Source organism: Peromyscus californicus, unplaced genomic scaffold, assembly GCF_007827085.1.
Source record: "Peromyscus californicus insignis strain IS unplaced genomic scaffold, ASM782708v3 Scaffold_9__1_contigs__length_137607984, whole genome shotgun sequence".
NCBI lineage: Eukaryota > Metazoa > Chordata > Mammalia > Rodentia > Cricetidae > Peromyscus > Peromyscus californicus.
In genome coordinates, this window is record NW_026294617.1 from 86,099,773 (window position 1) to 86,117,573 (window position 17,801).

General features: G+C 48.6%; 1 protein-coding gene across 1 annotated transcript; it reads right to left on the reverse strand.

The window, feature by feature from the left end:
- Positions 1-11,805: 11,805 nt before the first annotated feature.
- Positions 11,806-17,225, reverse strand: LOC128105250 (glutathione S-transferase Mu 2). The gene is made up of 8 exons (XM_052730229.1): positions 17,107-17,225; positions 16,765-16,840; positions 16,321-16,385; positions 15,957-16,038; positions 15,761-15,861; positions 14,770-14,865; positions 14,577-14,687; positions 11,806-12,260 (listed from the first exon to the last, which is right to left on the reverse strand). The coding sequence occupies exons 1-8, from the start codon at positions 17,140-17,142 to the stop codon at positions 12,171-12,173; spliced, it is 657 nt and encodes a 218-aa protein (XP_052586189.1). The 5' UTR covers positions 17,143-17,225; the 3' UTR covers positions 11,806-12,170.
- Positions 17,226-17,801: the final 576 nt, after the last annotated feature.

Below are 17,801 nucleotides of genomic sequence, written 5' to 3' on the forward strand. Positions count from 1 at the left end.
TGGGAGGGGCCTGGTAAACGGTCCCGCCCTCAATGCCCTAACCCCACTCAGGCGCTGCCTTTCCCTCCAAGCGTCCTCGGAGACTTTGAACCCTAAACCAAAGGGCCACCCACACCCTCACCCTGGGAGAGGCAAGAGAAAGATCCCTTGCAGCCTCAGGCCCTGGATTCTGATTGGGGTCCCGCAGGCGCGGCAGAGTCTTCCAATCTCCTTTAGCGCCTTCCCGCCCTCGCTCCCTGCTGGGTGCCCCAAAAGCTCACAGTGCAGTTTTCCTTTCCTTGAAGAACTTACTTGGCTTTGACCCCTAGACTGTGGAAATCCGTCACTGAGGGAGGCCCAACCCTCAACGAAAGATAAAGCGGGAGCCCCTAACTTGAAAGTTTAATCCAGAACCTATCGCGGCGTCCAGAGCAGCCAATTTGTCAGCTGCCAGGCTTTCTTATCCACCACAGCTTTATTATCCACCTAAAGTCATGGGACAATCCATGACATTGGAAGGACTCCAGGACAGGGACAATCGGAAAACAGGTAGTCTCGGTATTTTCCTTTAGGAAATTTGGGGGCTTGGTCATATGTTCAGCAAATTAGTGACCATATAAATTAGTATTTTTGACCTGTTTGTGAGTTAAATCCAAGAACTAGACACCCAGGGAACAAGAAATCTGAGATAACCCATTCACACCGCAGGACGGCTGGCTGACAGGATTCCCCAGGGATTATCACAGTGCAAGGGAGTAAAGAGCTCACAGATGGGGTGTGTAATAGAGTGGGAGAGCATGTGTTCCAAGAGGCTTGCTTTCAAGGGACAGCAGGATGCTGGCCACACAGGAGCCTGGAACACTCTGCACAGGACACAAGGAGCCCAAAGCTAGACCCTCAGCTGTCCAGATGCCTGGATTCTGGTCCTGGCCCAGGTTCCTGACACACATGTGTCTAGATGTGACAGGGTGGGTCAAATGGCCTTTCAAGTTACCCTGGGGTATGTATGGGTCCTGGGGGAACCTTCATAAGGACAATGTCCTACCAACAACAGGGTCCCACATGTCTACTTTCTTCCTTGAAGGCAAGACACTCTTCCAAAATCAAGAGGCTTGTGCCTAATTGACCAGAGGATGACATCACCTTGTTTACAGAAACTTATCAGAAATCATGAAAACAAATGACGGAAGTGGAGACTAAAATGGGTTTGGAAGTCAAAGGGCAAGGCTGCTGCTCTGCAGAAAGTACCATTTGGGATTAAGTCATCCTTTCCTAGGTCTACAGGATATGAAGGCAGCATGTCACTGAGGGTTTGCCCTCAGGAGGGTGAGGTGTGCAGAGAGGGTGCAGGGGACAGGACGAGGCTGTCTTCATTCTGTGAAATTAGAGAAGCCACACGCTTTGCAGGTCTCGGTGAGGACGCAAGCTCAGAGACCATGTCACCGAAGCTGACAGTGTCTGTGACAAATGCTGCTTTAACATTTGGACATGTCCACTGCCCACTTGAGGATCCTGGAATGTCCTAGCTCAGAAAATAACCTAAGGCCTTAAGGACGATGGTTAGTGTTAAAATTGCCCAGAGAGGATGTGAGGTTCGAGCGGGAACAGGGACAGAGTAGGAGAGCAAGGAAAGAGATACCATATAAATGAAGACATCATGGGAATAGGGAGAAACAGAGTGCTAGGGAAGTTCCCAGGAATCCACAAGGATGGCCCCACCTTAAACTACTGGCAATAGTCAAGAGGGTGCCTGAGCTGACCTACTCTGGTGATCAGATGGCTGAACACCCTAACTGTCATTTTAGAGTCCTCATCCAGTGACTGATGGAAGCAGATCCAGAGATCCACGGCCGGGTGCTAGGCCGAGCTCCAGGAGTCCAATCAATGAGAGAGAGGAGGGATTCTATGAGCAAGGGACATCGAGACCATGATGGGGAAAAGTACAGAGCCAACCAGCCAAACTAGTGGAAACACATGTATTGTGGACCAATAGCTAAGGAGACCCCATGGTACTAGACTAAGCCCTCTGGATAGGTGAGACAGTTGTTTAGCTTAAACTGTTTAGGGGGCCCCCAGGCAGTGGGACCGGGACCTGTCCCTAGTGCATGAGCTGGCTTTTTGGAGCCCAGTACCTATGGTGAGACACTTTGCACAACCTTGGTGCAGGGAGGAGGGGCTTGGACCTGCCTCTACTGAATGTACCAGGCTCTGCTGACTACCTTGCCTTGGAGGAGGTGAAAATGGGAGATGGATTGGGGGAGAAGGCTGGGGGTGGGAGGAGGGAGGACAGGGGAATCTGTGGTTGGTATATAAAATGAATAGAAAATCTCTTAATAATAATAGGAGAAAAAAAAGATTGCCCAAAGAAAGACAATACTTTTCACACGTGCACATAACTGCCTGGTTCCATGAGCTCCTATGTTTTAGATTTTTAATCATTTGCTATTCTAAGGGTTATTATACACATTGAGCTTAGAAAATTGAACTTTCTGGGTTTATCTGGAAAAAAAAATGAGTGTTAAGTGCTAAGATGGACTAGAATAATAACTTTAAAAGACATTAAAGAACATTAAAACAACTTTACATGGAACAGAAATTGAACAATTGTGCTCATCCAGTCCATTTCCTTCTTTATTAAACATTATTTCTCCATTATTAAAATTGAGTCTAGCATAGAGACCCCATGGATAAGAAGGCCCTTCATGTGAGCTGTAAATTGGCTACTAAAGACCACAAGTCCGCTTGGAATTGCAGGGGGAGGTATTTAGCAAGTACGAGGCACATCAGCATATTTGCACACACTATGGTGGCTGGAGAAGGGGAGTGGATGATAGAGAAGGAATCCTTGCTGACCAGAACAAGAACTCAGGGGACCTGGGAAGGAGCCAGAGCCCTGCAGCCCTTAGAGGAGAGAACATCTCTGCAGAAGAGGGTAAGGGCTAGGACAGCAAGCCCTCAGTGCAGGGTCCCGGAGTCTAAGAGCATCACCCTTTGAAGGAGAGAGGTCTCTAAAAGCAACAGGGAGCAAGGGGGACCAGGAACATCGGAAGATGTCTGAAGCCAGTACTGTGCTGGAGAACTGAATCCCAGAGTTGACCACTGATCTCTGGCTGTCACTGTGCTCAGTCACAAGTTCACAGCCCAGCCAGTCCAGGTGGCTTAAAAGGACACTGTGCATGAAAAATCGAAGTATATTGGAGGGAATTTGTCCTATAACCTGTAGAGTGACATCTGAAATGGAATCCATAATTCCTTCCAACCTAATGGGTGACATTCTAACGTTGTCAATGCAAATTCACAGAATTCTAAATATAATGGCTTCATATTTTGAAAAACTACAGGAGAAATGAGCACCAACAAATAACTAAGTGTTCTCTGCCTCAAGGAAACTTTCTGAAAGTCTCTGCAGTGCTGACTGTCCAGAACACTCAGGAAATAGAGAAGACACATAGTATTTTTCCATTCTGTAGGAAATGATAAAGTGAATGTCACCACGCCCCAGACGTGGACAAAGAACACCCTCATCCCTGTGATAGTAAGAACAGGTAAAGGGCTGGCACAGAAAAGCAGAACAAGGAGCCCGTGCCGCCGTCACCACGGAAGCAGAGACAGGAAGTGAATCTTCAGGTTGTGCTTTCATCAGAGAACAGTGATCTGAGTCGATGGTGGTTGATACCCTAGGAAAACAAACCATCTCCACATTGTGTCCCCACCCAGTGGGTGTTTACAGAGTTAGAGGAGCTTCAGGGAAGCCACTGTGTGGCCTGCAGGAGGCCCTGGTACAAGCTTCATGCCTTGTATTTTTCCTTATTCTCTGGATGTTGGACTCCAGACTCCATTTTAAATGGTGCATCTAGTTAGTGTCTGCCTGGATCAGCTGTGTATCCTCTAAACATCACCTGCACAGAGAGAGTCAGGAACCGAGAAAGGAAAGAAGGACAGAAGGAGGAAAGGAAGGGAAGAAGAGAAGGAGGAAGGGAGAGGAGGGAGGGGGAGAGGAAGAGAATAGGAAGAAGGGAGGAAGAAAAGGGGGAAGAAAAGAAAAAAGAAAGTGAAAAAGCATTTATTTAAACACATTAACATTTCTAAATGGCTGGAAAGCAGCCAGGTTCAATGTGAAAAGTTTTGTAGAAAACATACTAAGAAGAAAAATACTCAGACTTTCACCAAGACTCATGAGAACCCAATACCCCTATCACAAAGCATCAGCAAAATTGATAGAACATTACTCCAAGAAGAAAAGGACAAGGAAATTCCAAAGGCCCTAGCCACGTGGCTCAGTTGGGAGAGTGTGGCCTAGCATGCACAGAACCCTGGGATTCATCCCCAGCACCCGATAAACCAAGCATATGGGTCCTCACCTAATCTCAGCTCTCAGAAGGGAGAGGCTGGAGGATCAATAGTCCAAGGACATCCTCAGCCATGCGATGAGTTTAAGACTAGCTACCTGAGACGTGAGACTTTGCTTCAAATGGGAGGAAATGGAAATTATAAGCTTATAAGTGTTGTGCCCAGATCGTGGGGACCCCGAAAAGACCACCAGGAAGACCGAATTCCGTAGGTAAAAGCAAAGAGCCTTTAATTTCAAACTCAAGCTTGGGCTCTCTGTCTGACACAGCAGTGAGAACAGAAAGCCCTGAGCTCAGGCAGGGTGGGGTTTTTATCATAGCAGAGGTTGGGGTGAGGGGATTTCCAGGGTTCAGGACCCTGATTGGCTGACATTTGTCTGGGGGGTATATGGAATGTTTAGAATGTTAGTTATTTCCTCTTAGATGCAGGCCCCACTGGGTGGGATCAGCTTATGGCTTTTCCTGGGTCCAAAAGTGTTGCCTGCCAGAAGCTGTGTCTGGGCCTCTAAGCCTGTCATGGCAGCTATGTGGTCAAGCTGTTTTTGGCCTCCCCCACCCCACAATAGAATTAAGAGAAAGAATTGTAAATCTGTGTAAATGATTTCCAAACCAGGGATCCATTTGTTCCATGTACACACATTAATGCTACAATGAACTGGGTCTTGTGAAAATACAACAAAATGTGGATTGAAATATTAAGACCCAAATGAATTAATAACGCACACTAATAGTGGAACAGAGGATTTTTGCTTTTTCAGGAACTAGCTGGATGGAATTTCAAAACCCCCCAAACCTAGGAAGCTGCACCAATTGTCATGAACTACTCTCAGATCTGGTATAAATGTCCACCTGGAAGGCAGCACGGGGATGCTGGCTGCGAATCACTGCTCTTTTGGAGTCTGAACGCCCACCTAGGCATCACAGAGGAAGAATGTGGGCTTGGATTGCATTGCTTCTGTGCTCAGACACGGTACTATAGACACAGACAGAGATGGAGTGTGAGGGAGGAGAAGAGCACATGGACAACACAGCTGAGGTGCAAAGAGGAGATTGGGCCCCGTGCAAGGGGCTTTGTACACTCCAGGTGTCACAATACAGACCTGGACACTCACTCCACAGTCCTGCACAATTTGTCCAACCATGACACTTGTCCAGAGGGAGCCTGAGGTTGAGAATGCTTAAACAACTTCCTCTTCACACACCTAGTCACTAGGGCAGACCCTGAGTCACACTGGCTCTGTGGTTGGCTTCTGTGTGGTTCCTGAACCCACGCCTCCTGCCCTCCTGCCCTCCTGCAGGGGACCCCATATATGCACAGACATGTCCCCAGTTCAGAACTGAGCTCCTAACCTAGGTTTGCACACAAACTGAACTTCCTGCAGGACAAAGGAGTCCGACAGCTCAGTGCAGCATGGAAGAGATCTTACTCAAAGACCCACAAAAATCGGGATGAAATAGGACACTGCAAGGGTCCAGAAAGAAAGCCTCATCAGGGTTGTAATCAAGCCCCTGAGAACAAAGTCCAAGTTCCTCCACTTGGTGCCTTATGTCACTCTCACTGAGCCAAAACTGACCTCATCTCTAGGCCTGATAAGGGACCGGTGCATGCCATTGACCTTCTAAGAGGACAGAAAGTGTCACAGTGTTTCAAGAGTTCAAACATATCCATGACTTCATGCCCTCAAAAGTCCAGGTGCAGCCAGCCTCGGATGCAGCCAGCCTCGGATGCAGCCCTCAACTGCCCCCTCCCCTCCTGCCTCCGTCCTCTCTCTCACCACAGCCAGGCCAGTTCATGCATGATCCCCAAGGCCGTTAGCCTGGACCAGAAACAGCGCTGATGAGAACTAGCTGAGAAAGTGTGTAACGATGTGTGTAAGAGAGAAAAACAGATTCCAGGCTGAAATACTTGTTTCCCTAACACGTCTCAAATCTCTGCTGAAGTAGGTTGTGTGGGTGTCAGGAGGTAGATTTTTGGTGACCCATGGTGTCTGTGAGTGAGAGGTAGACCAGGCTCCCAGCACCTAGTAGGTATCAGATGCACATCAGAGTCTGAGATCTCTGTCTCTCTCTATTTGTCTCTCTCTCTGTCTCTGTCTCTCTCTCTCTGCAACCCTCAGTCCCAGGATGAAGACATCTTCCCCTGTCCCCCTGTGCCTGACACCATGCCTCACAGAGGACGATGCATGAGACTATGTCCCGTTTCCCAGAGAATCGCTGTTGCAAGGGAATGTCCGTGTTAGTCAGGTGTCTGTTACTTAGACAAAGTAGCAGAGAAAACCAGCCTAAAAGAGGAGATATTTATTCTGCCTCACGGTCTCAGAGGTTTCGGTCCGTGATCTCTTGTCTTCATGATGGGGAAGAACATTATGGCAATGAGTGGGTGCTGGAGAAAAGCTGCTCACCAGATGGTGCCAGGAAGCAAGGAGAGAGGAAGGGGAAGGCTGTAATATACTCCTCAGGCTTACCCACCCCTAATACCTACTTCTTCCTACTAGGGACCCCCTCGGGTTTCCACTGCCTCTCAATAGCCATTTATTAATTCCACAACTATACTACTTCATTGATGGGTCACAGATTCACATTCCGATCACCTCCCAAAGGCCCCACATCTGAACACTATTACCCTGTGGACCATGCCTTGGTTCAATGCATAAGCCTTTGAAGGACAATTCAAATCCACCTTCTAACAGGATGAGAGCGATAAAAAGAAACTATCACTCCACAGAATGTTCAAGATGGAGTCCGTGAGAAAGGACACCTGGGTAACGCTCAGACCCAGCACCAAGGACAGCCTGGGAAGTCAGTGGTTCCCAGTGGGGCTCTGATGGGATAGGGGTCTCTGAAGACTGTCTGCGTCCAACAACATGTATTAGTCAGTTTCCTAATCATTGTAACAGAAACACCTGACGTAGACAGCATACAAGAGGAGAGGGTTTAAAAATACGTTGCATGACTTTATCTGCTTTTTGTTTGTTTGTAGGAGGAGGAGAACACGCATGTGCCAGGACACACACAGCAGTCAGAGAATAACTTGTAGGAGTCCTGGGGATTGATCTCAGGTCATCAGGCTGGCAGCAAGTGCCTTTGTCCACTGAATCGTATCACTGAAGACATGAGGATTATTTTAGTTCATGGATTCAGAGGGGTCTCAGGTCGTCTTTTCAGGGAAGGCACAGCAGCAGGAGCATCTCTCTTCCTTGTACTTTGTGCCTGGGAAACAATGGCCACTCCCTAGTATCTGTAACATCTTCAGTTTTCTGGGAGAGCCTCCGGGTACTCTGGCTTCTGTTTCTCCTGAGGCCAATACACAGCTGTCCCCATTCTCATTCACAAGCTCCCTGGCAGAGAGGATGTCTTTGCAGAGATGGGGTGTCCCCAGGTGGGCAGGGTAAACAGCCATCTTCCTGAAACTGGACTTGGGTTACAGTAAAGGCTTCAAGTTAACCCATTAGCATTGATTAGACTCCCAGTGAAGTTGATGTCACAGAAGTGATGGGAAATCAGATAGGAATACAGCTCTGCCAGCCTGCCATGGTGGTGTACCTCTGTAATGCCAGCACTCATTTGTTACGTTTCAGAACTTGTATCTTTCCAGATCCCCTGCCTTTTAAAGTTTCACCCAAAGAGTCTGCTGCTATTCTGAAGTGACTTGGTGCTTTTTTTCTGGTGCCTTTCAATAAGATCATGTGGAACACACTATGCCACTGAGTCTCAATAACAAGAACATGGCTGGAGAGACAGCTCAGCAGTTAAGACACCCACCGCTCTTGCAGAGGACCAGAGTTTGCTTCCCACATGGGGTTATTATCCACATGGGGTGGCTCAGAATCGCCTGCAACTCCAGCTCCAGGGGATCTGGCCACTGAGGGCATCCCGTGTACATGTGTGCGTGCACTCACACAGAGAAACACGGAAACATACATTACAGGGTCTTTTAAAATTAATTTAGTTTAACTTTAAAATCTGGAGACAGGAAATGAGCAAGAACAATATCAACAACCCATTGTCCCTGAGTGCGCTTCCATAGATGCAAACTCTCTTCTGTGGGTTGAACTCAGGAGGCCGTGGACCCCTGACCTCACCCAGCCACGGACAGACTGAAAAAGCAAGGAACTGAATTGTTCCTCAAAGGTCAAGGGCTTTGCCCAGTAAGATTTCAAAAGAACGAAATGAGCATTTGAGGAGATTCTAGAAAACTGAGGAGTAACTGAGACTTAAAAGATGGAAGGAGAGGAACAGTGGTCCTCTCCACCCTGAGACAGGCATTACATACCAGGATACTAGACTACAAGGCAAATAATGTTCCAGAACTGCCTCTCAGGATAATTTGCTGGTTCAGTTGAACCAGGAAACACTTACACAGGGTTCAGAAACGTTTACATCGTGTTCATAATCCAGGGTTCCGTGACAGTTCATCCTGGAATTCTTGTTTACATTGATTGAGTCTGTCAAATCCAGAAATGCAGATAGTGTGAACTCACTTGACCAGAGCCCATGGCACAGGCCATGATCAGAGGTAGAGAGAGTTCAGGGAGAGTTCAGGGCACATGTTACTCTCTGGGAACTGAAGGTCCACTCTGGAAGAACAGACACTGTCTTGAGGTTGGTGGGCCCTGATAATAGTGTTCACTTGATACCGTTAGGGTTTAGAAAGACAGTGGCACCAGCATGGGGAATGACCTGGATTGTAGGTACCTATATGAGTTTAAAAGGGAAACAGGTGTGGGTTCATAGGAACCCTAGAGTCCTGGCCCAGATCCAACCTGGTTCACCCCAGTTCAGGGCACTGGATGATTCAGAAAGTCTGGGTAGTAGATTCTGGCCACCTGAGTCTGAGTGGCTATAGTTGGCTTCCCAGTGTCCAAATGAATCTTCTTTTTTTGCCCATGTCCAAGCTACACAGTGACACACACACAGTACTTCACCCCAGTCAAGTTCATGAGGGTGGTCACTATCCTCAGCTTACACCCTAGACTAGTTTCACACAGAGACGTGATGTCTGTACTAATCTAGGTGATCTTGTACCTAACTCTAACCACATACTCAGTTTGGGCAGTGGTAAGTGTTTGCACATGACGGGTGCCCTCCTGCTTCAATTCCATAATGGGAACTTGATGGCTGGGCTTGGGGGTCCTCTGTCTCTTTCTTTCTTTTCAATTCTTGATACTCATGACACAACATCCTGTGAAGTAGCAGGGCCACAGTCAGAAAGAGCTTAACAACTGAATGATGCCATGGAGCTGGACCACACAGCCTCCTAGATGTTTCCCAAGGAACTTACATAGGGAAAATGAGCTGTTTCACAGACTGGCATCTGTTTCAGCTGAATCCTTCTCCATTAACACACAGGGGTGAGAAGCCTTAGCATAACTGTGTAAGAACGGGGGCCTCCAAGGAGTGTCAGTCTTTCCTGGATGAGCTACAGACACTGAACAGATACAGTGCTCACTTGTGATGCTCCAAACTTTCCAAAGCACAGGACTTCTGGTGGATTCTGGCCAGGTCAAGTTATCGGCTTTTTTGTTTGTTTGTTTGTTTGTTTGTTTTGTTTTTCTCAAGGCAGGGTTTCTCTGTGTAACAGCTCTGACTGTTCTGGAACTTGCTTTGTAGACCAGGCTGGCCTCAAACTTACGGAGATCCACCTGCCTCTGCTTCTCAAGTACTAAGCCTATGCCCAGCAAGTCATCGGCTTGTATTGGTGAGTTTCAAGGCCATACCTTACAGCAATTTTACCTGGGCTTTAATTTCCTAATTTTGATCTTAATATTCAGAAAATTGTTGTCATTTACAATTCTCTTCATCTGCCATGTCTCCCTCCGAATGAAAAGAGTGATTTGGACTTCTTTTGGTGTGCATAGACTCCATAACCCAGAGTTCCATGTGTTACCTGGGGAGAATATGGCCTGCAAGGTCTAAGTACCGGCCCCACATGGGGAACGTTTGCCAACCTCTGTTCTAGGTGCTGGTCCACATTTTATCCTCCCTACTTAACATTATCAGGGACACTCCTGACCTTATTACATCCTTTCCAGTTTATCTTCTTTGTCTTTTAGTTAAAATTTAACAAATGTTGACTGAAATAACGTGAGCTTACCAGTCTCACGAACAGGCTGTGGGTATGAAGGCAACCCCCATCAGGGCTCTCATCCAGAGGTGCTACCTGGTACAGGGAGGTCACGGGCACTGCCTGACAAAAGCCAGAGTCTATGATCCAGCCGCTGGCGTGGGACCCTGCTCAGCAGGTGCTTCTGCAATGTGTCCAAGTCCTTCATGGGTGACTTGATGCAAAATGCCCACAGCTCTTGACCATATGCCTCATCAGTGGGGCCCAGCACACTAGGCCAGCTCATCCTCAGCCATGCTCTTTCATAGGTAACTGCAGCCTCTTAATCCTGCTCAGCTGAGAGGGCCTCTGGCTCAGACTCCAGCATCATCGCAGGGACATGGTGCTGTAATGACTCTGGATAAGATGTTTCTTTCCAGAGCTCTAAACCCTGCCACCGCTTATATGGACTGGCCAAACATCTCTGGAGATACCTGATTCAAATTCCAAACTTTCCGTTCATCGACCATGTGCCAAGCCTGGCCATGCATATCAAAGATGAACAATCCAAAGATGGCATTGTGGTACACATCTATAATCCCAGTATTCAGGAGGCAGAAAAGGAGAATTATGAGAACAAGAGGTATCTCAGGCATATAGTAAGTGAGGACCCAGCCAGAGTGGGTGACATGAGATCCTGGATCAAAACCACCAACAACCAGAGGCTGGAGACATGGGTCACAGGTTAAGAGCACACTGCTCTTAGAGTGGTTCTGTTCCCAGCACCCACATGCCATCTGTAATTCCAGCTCCAGGGGTCTGATGCCCTCTTCCGGCATCTGCAGGCACCGGGTACCCATGTGGTGCTCATACACACATGCTGGCAAAGCACGCATGCGCATGAAATAAAAATAGATACATCTTGAAGAAACAGTGAAAGAAGGATGAGGGAGAGGGAGAAAGGGAGCCATCCGCCAACCCACTTTGGCTCGAGTTGAGGGAAAGACTCCTACATCAACTGCGGTCAGTGGGGAATGCTGCTGGAGAGAAATGTTGAGAACGCAAACGAGGGTTGTGTGTTCAGCTTAGGAAAGCTGAGGAGGACGGGAGAAGATGGCCATCTAGGGCCTGCCTGCTCAGCCTTCTCTTCAGCACAAAATCTCTCTGAAGCATGACACAAGCTTCCCATGGACAACTGAGGCACTGCACTCTGAAGAGTAATTGAGAGATGAAGGAGAGCTCTCCCATGGGAATACCAGCTTGAGGAACGCAGGGACATGGACAGGGACATCAAGGACTTTAAATAACCCAGAGTCCCTACATTTCCTTCTCCAGCCCCTCCTGCAGGAAACAAAACAGAGACACCCCCCTCCCCAAAAAACCAACACAGTTGGTCCTGAGATTCACAGCCAACAAAACAAGACACAGGACAAATGTCGTTCAGACTTTACTGGGGATCAGACAGGGCTGCTCACTCTGAGGACCAGGGCGAGCATAGAGGCAGATCTGATCGCTCAGAGCTTACTGGAGATTCTGGGGTCTGGTCTATTCCTCCAAGCAGCAATGAGGGATGGCTGGATGCAGGACAGGAAAAAGGTATAGGAGCAGAAGACTGAGGAAGAAATGGGGAGTCCAGGGATTCAGAGGCTTGACTGAAGGAAGGGCTTGTAAGAAGAAATGGAGGAATAGAGAATAGAAAGGAGAGGAAAAGAACATTCAGTGGGGACACAGAACCATGCCCAAGGGCCTGAGCCAGCAGGGTGGTCATGAATATTCCCCCAGGGCTGGGCTTTGTAGTCCTATTTTGGGTTCCAAAAGGCCATCTTTGCAAAGATTGGTTTGGGGAGGAAGCGGTTGCTTTTCATGTAGTCAGATATCTTCTTCAGGCCCTGCAGGGGGAGGAAAAGGCAGGAATTCAGGATCTGTGGCACCACTGGGTACACAGGTTTTACTCTAAGAACCCCAACACAGCATGAGCTGCTCAGGTGCCCAACCCTGGTAAGGGAAGGCTTTGATTCCCAGTAAAGAAGGAGAAACGGATCACTGCTCTCAACTGTGTGTCCCAGTACCTCAGCAAATCCTGACTTCATGAGGATGGGGATAAGTGAACCAGCAAGGAGACAATGGAGTGGCCTTTGCATTCTCTTGAAGCAGAAAAACCTAAAGGTTAAACCTGGCGGCTGAACGCACACTCAGTGTGTCCATCCTTATTGTTTCCAGCCCTACTAGTGAAGACCCTACAGAAAGACTCTGTGCTGTGTGCCGTCTTTCCAGTAGAATGCCTAGATAAGCTGTGAAGAATTCAAAGTTCCAGCGCTGCCTGGACCCAAGTGGGCAGGCTTAGCTGGCCTTGAACTGCAGCCTCCCACACTCCCACTGTGCTGTACAGCCAGTTCTTACACAATCTCCAGAGCTGAGCAGCCTGGACCAGAATCCAAGCTGATGGAAACTAACAAAACACATCACTCTTTAGGCAGTTTTGAGGACAGAAAAGAAGATTCTGTGCTAAGAATCCCATTGGACTACAGCCTCGACCCCCAAATCTCTAGTGAAGTAGGTTCTGTGGCTGTCACATGTACCTCATAGTCAGGCATGCCTGCCACACTGCATCCCTGCATGGAGATGCACCTTTCCAAGTCCTACTGAGCTGAAACTGTGCCACACACATATAGAGACACCAGAGAAAGTGAATGAAAATGACCAAAAAAATGACTGATGCATTTCAAGATTTCACAGTCAAACACCAAGCTGTTGCTGAGAAGGAAGATGAAAGGGAAGAAACAGGATACCTAGACACTGAACAACTCAGGAGAACATCCTCCAACAGCAGCGACCTGTCCACTCAGCCTGGCACCAGCTGTAGCCCTGGGTCCCAGTGCCTCCCCAGTCAGGAATCTGACTGAGCAGAGAATTGGACAGGATGGATATGCATACTGCACCTTGGCACTGCACATCAGTCCTGCCATATCTCCCCCTCTCAACAGCACTTGCCATACACTCTGACATGTCCTGAATTTCCATAGACCTCAGGGCTGGAAAATCCAGGCTCCCTGGCAACCTATGGCTTTTTTCCTTTGGCATCAGGGAGCTCTACTGTCCTCTCTTCTTGAAGCTACAAGCACACAGGGAAACAAACACAAGCTCCTCCAATGGTACTGGATCCCTGAGAAACTGACAATCTCTATAGTCAGCCTCCTTAGCAGTCCAATGGAACAGATACTGCTACAGAGCATGTAGGCTGTGATGAGAAATTTCATGCAGAAGATCTAAGAACTGAACACAGGTCAGTCAGTGCTCAACAAATGTTAATTGTTCTTCATTTCCTTTCCAAGGAGTAGAAAGTTATGGTGGTTTGAAAGAAAGTGTCCCCCAAAGGGAGTGAGTGGCACTATTAGGAGGTGTGGCCTTGTTGGAGATCTGCAGAGTGCCTTGACATCAGACATGGAGACGCAGAGTTTGGAGTTTGCCCAGCTGGTTTTTAGTCTTGCTTTGGTCCGGCATTTTCCCACTGTGCTCCCTTCACTGTGTTTTGGAATGGTAATGTATATCCTGTGCCATTATACATTGGAAGTATTTGATTGGCTTTCTGATTTTGACTTCCTAGGGGATTACAGTTAGGAGAATATATGAATCTCAGAAGAGACTTTGAACTTCAGACTTTTAAATAAGTTTGAGACTGTGATAGACTTTGGAGACTTTTGAAGTTGGACTGAATGCATTTTTTGCATTATGATATAGTGACTAGCCTTTGGAGCCAGGGAGTAGAATGTGGTGGTTTAAGAGAAAATGGCCCCCAACGGGAGTGGCGCTATTAGGAGGTGTGGCCTGGTGGAGCAGGTGCGCTGCTGTTGTGTGTAACTGTGGGTCAGTGGGTCAGGCTTTGAGGTCTCCTTTGCTCAAGATACTGCCCAGTGTGTCAGACCACTTCCTGTTGCCTTCAGATCAACATGTAGAATTCTCAACTACTTCTCCAGTACTATGTCAGCCTGAATGCACCCATACTCACAGCTGCATGGTCCCTACCATGATGATACTGGACTAAACCTCTAAAACTATAAGCCGCCACCTCGGCTGAATGTTTTCCTTATAAGACTTGCCATGGTCATGGTGTCTCTTCACAGCAATAGAAATGCTAAGACAAAAGTCATCCCAGAAAGGGAGAAGGGAAAAAGAACATCGAATGAGAAGGAGAATCAGGGCATCACCTCAAAGCGGGCCAAGAAGTCCTTCAGGTTTGGGAAGGCATCCAGGCAGTGGGGCTGAAATACACGGTGCTGGTCAAGGATATCATAGACAAGGAAATCCACATAGGTGATCTGCAGGAAGCCAAGGGTCAGTGTGCTGGAATTTGAGGCCTGGGAAGAACGGCAGCTCCTCCTCCCCACCCCCTCTCTTTACCTTGTTCCCTGCAAACCAAGGTCGTTTGCCCAGGAACTCAGAGTAGAGCTTCATCTTCTCCGGGATACCCTCTAAGTACTCTGGCTTCCGTTTTTCCTGAAGCAAAAAACAACTGTCACCACCCTCAGACACAGGATCCCTGGCAGAGGCTGGCTCCGCAGGGCTGTGCAGTCCTCAGCAGGCAGAGGAGGGTGAGCTTCATGAGATTTAGTCTGGGTTGGTATCCAGGCCTTTACTTACAGCATCCTCATGATTAGATTGCTGTTATGCAGCAGCCCAACAGGATACAACTGTACAACTCTGTCCCCCCAGCCCCCATACTCCCACCCCCACCCCTACCCTCAGCCTCTACCACCATTTCCTGAGCCACTGTGCATCAGACCCAAAGACCCAAGACAGCTGTGGCCACCTGGCTCTGAGCTCTGAACTCATGTGAGGCAGAAGCAGACATGCAAACAACTGACACTTTGGTACAGTTTCCAAAGAGATGAGATGGATTTGAGGGGACAAAAGGAACAGGAGGAGGACCAAAGGCCTTTGGCTGACCGAATTGCTTATTGGGAACATCCGCTTATCTCTGTGGGTGTCAAGGACACAGCTCCAGGAAGCCATTTGGGAAGAGAGTGTCCCTCCCAGTTCCAGTTTCTTCTTCTCGTAGTGTGAGGGTGTGTGTTGCAGAAGTAGCAGCGCTTTAAGCCAACTGCAGGACAAGGATCACGACAGAACCAGCAGTAGGAACTGGAGCATTCTGAACTCTGTCTATACTATCAGTGGGGGGAGTTCCACTGTGGAGAGTCTGGACTGCATCTTAAGACTTAGGAGTGATGACTGGGAATTTTCACTGGGCACACTGAGTCCTGGCGTTACTCTGTCAGAAGTTTCAAATACTGTACAGTGAGTAGCACTGAGAGGCTCTGGTGGCAAACTGGACCAGAATAGATTCTAGGGCAGAGTACAGTGCGAGTTCCAACTCAGTGGTGGCAGAACTCACAAACTCAGGGCTGTAGCAGACCATGGCCAACTGCATGCGGGTGTCCATAGCCTGGTTCTCCAAAATGTCCACCCAAATCTTCTCCTCTTCCGTCTCCCCACCTGCAGCACACACAGCATAGTCACCCTCAGCATCCCACCCCAGCCAAGCCAAGAGGATGGCCACTGTCCCCCTCCCTGCAGCCGGCTCCACTCACACAGGTTGTGCTTTCGGGCAAGGTAGCGCAGGATGGCGTTGCTCTGGGTGATCTTGTGTGACCCATCAATTAAGTAGGGCAGCTGGAAAGACAAGCAGGGATGGTCAGATGGGATATGGGGGACATATATGTCAGAAAGGACATATATGGGGTCTGGCACTCTCGGTGTCTGGCATGGGAAACCACCAATGAACATGCTGTACATGGAATGAAAGAATGGGACAGAGCCCGTCACAGAAACCTGTGCAAACACCAGGAATAGCAAGAAGAGAGCCTAAGCTCTGATCTCAAACCTCCTCAGCCAGACAAGGAGATGAGGTGAGGACACCATGCCTTCCCCAAACCTCCCCTTCCCTGCACCTACATTGGGAAAGTCCAGGCCCAGCTTGAATTTCTCATTCAGCCATTGGCTTCTGTCAAAGTCAGGAGCTGTAGACAAGATGAAGTGAAAAGAAGTCAGCCCAGTGTCCCAAGGAGTCAGGTATGAGAACCCCCTAAGAAGGAGATCTGCAACCTGACCCACTTTCACACTTCTCAGGAGTATAGAATGCTTGTAAGGACTGTGGACCCTACATCACCGAGATGTACAAAACATTTAAACAAGCCCTAGAGGAAAACATCCAACTACTGTAGAAGGCAACCCAGCCCTCCACTGGAAGACCAAATTCAAGGAGGTTCCTAGAAGGGACAGGTCCTAAATCCAACTGGAGAAGCCCTGTAGAGCTGAGCAACAGGGGGTCAGACAAGTGTCCCCGGGCACCAATGAACAGGGGGGCCCAGGTCTGACCAACAGGGTGTAGTCACCCACCGTCCCCCAGGGTGTATCTCTTCTCCTCATAGCTTGTGTCTGTGTACTCCAGGAGCATGCGGATGGGGTGAGCCAGCTGCAAGGATGACATAGGACAGGTCACAGATGGGGAAACTGACAGTCTTCCTTCGCCACCTCTTGGTGAGCTCCCATCTTACACTTGCAGTCTCCCCACAAGCTCACATGCTGGCCCGCATAAGCACAAGCTTTCCTGAGTTTGAACTCCCCCTCATAGGCAAAGCTTTCTAACAAGTTCTGAACTCCATCCCTCTCCTAGAAATCAGCTCTAGCTACTTGCCACCCCATGTCTCTGTCCCACCCAGCAGTAGCTCTTTCACTCACCCCACGGATGTCCCAGTAACCCAGTGTCATGGGCATGGTGCTGGTGAGGTGTCCAGAGCAGGCTAACCGGGACCTTGCTAGTTTGAGCTTTCTGATAATGTCCTAGGTTAAGCGGGAGGAGGCGGGACTTGGTTCTGCTTTCCTATTGGGCTATTGGCCTACAGAGTCTCAACTTTCAGACATTCCAGTGCAGGGAGTGCTAGAGGAAGGAGCCAGGGAGCCAGGGGCAAGGCAAAAAAAAAATCTATCCTCATCTCAGACTGACTCAGCAAACATGAAGCAAAAGGCAAGCCCAGGCTAGTATCTGCGTCAGCATCACCCTGCTCTCACCCTGCTGTGCTGTGTCCACGAAGACACAGATGTGCAGGGGGAGACACTCTTGGTGGTCAAACGGCAACACTCCTTTCTCTTCCGGACACTGCTCACACTTCACCATCAGCCCCTCCCGCTTTGGCTCTGAGTGGATCCTGGCGGCTGAGTCAGAACAAAACAGGATGCCTCAAGCCTGAGACACTAGTGTGCTGCCTGTGCTCCCGGATGGCATGCAGGACTCTGCTAAACTGGGCAACTCCGAGCCACATACACATACGACCTCTAGATGCCTGAAAAAATATTCAGGATCACTGAGCACTGGGAAGATGTAAAGCAAAACCACCACGAGACACACCTTTCCCAGTAAGAACCGCTGTAATCAA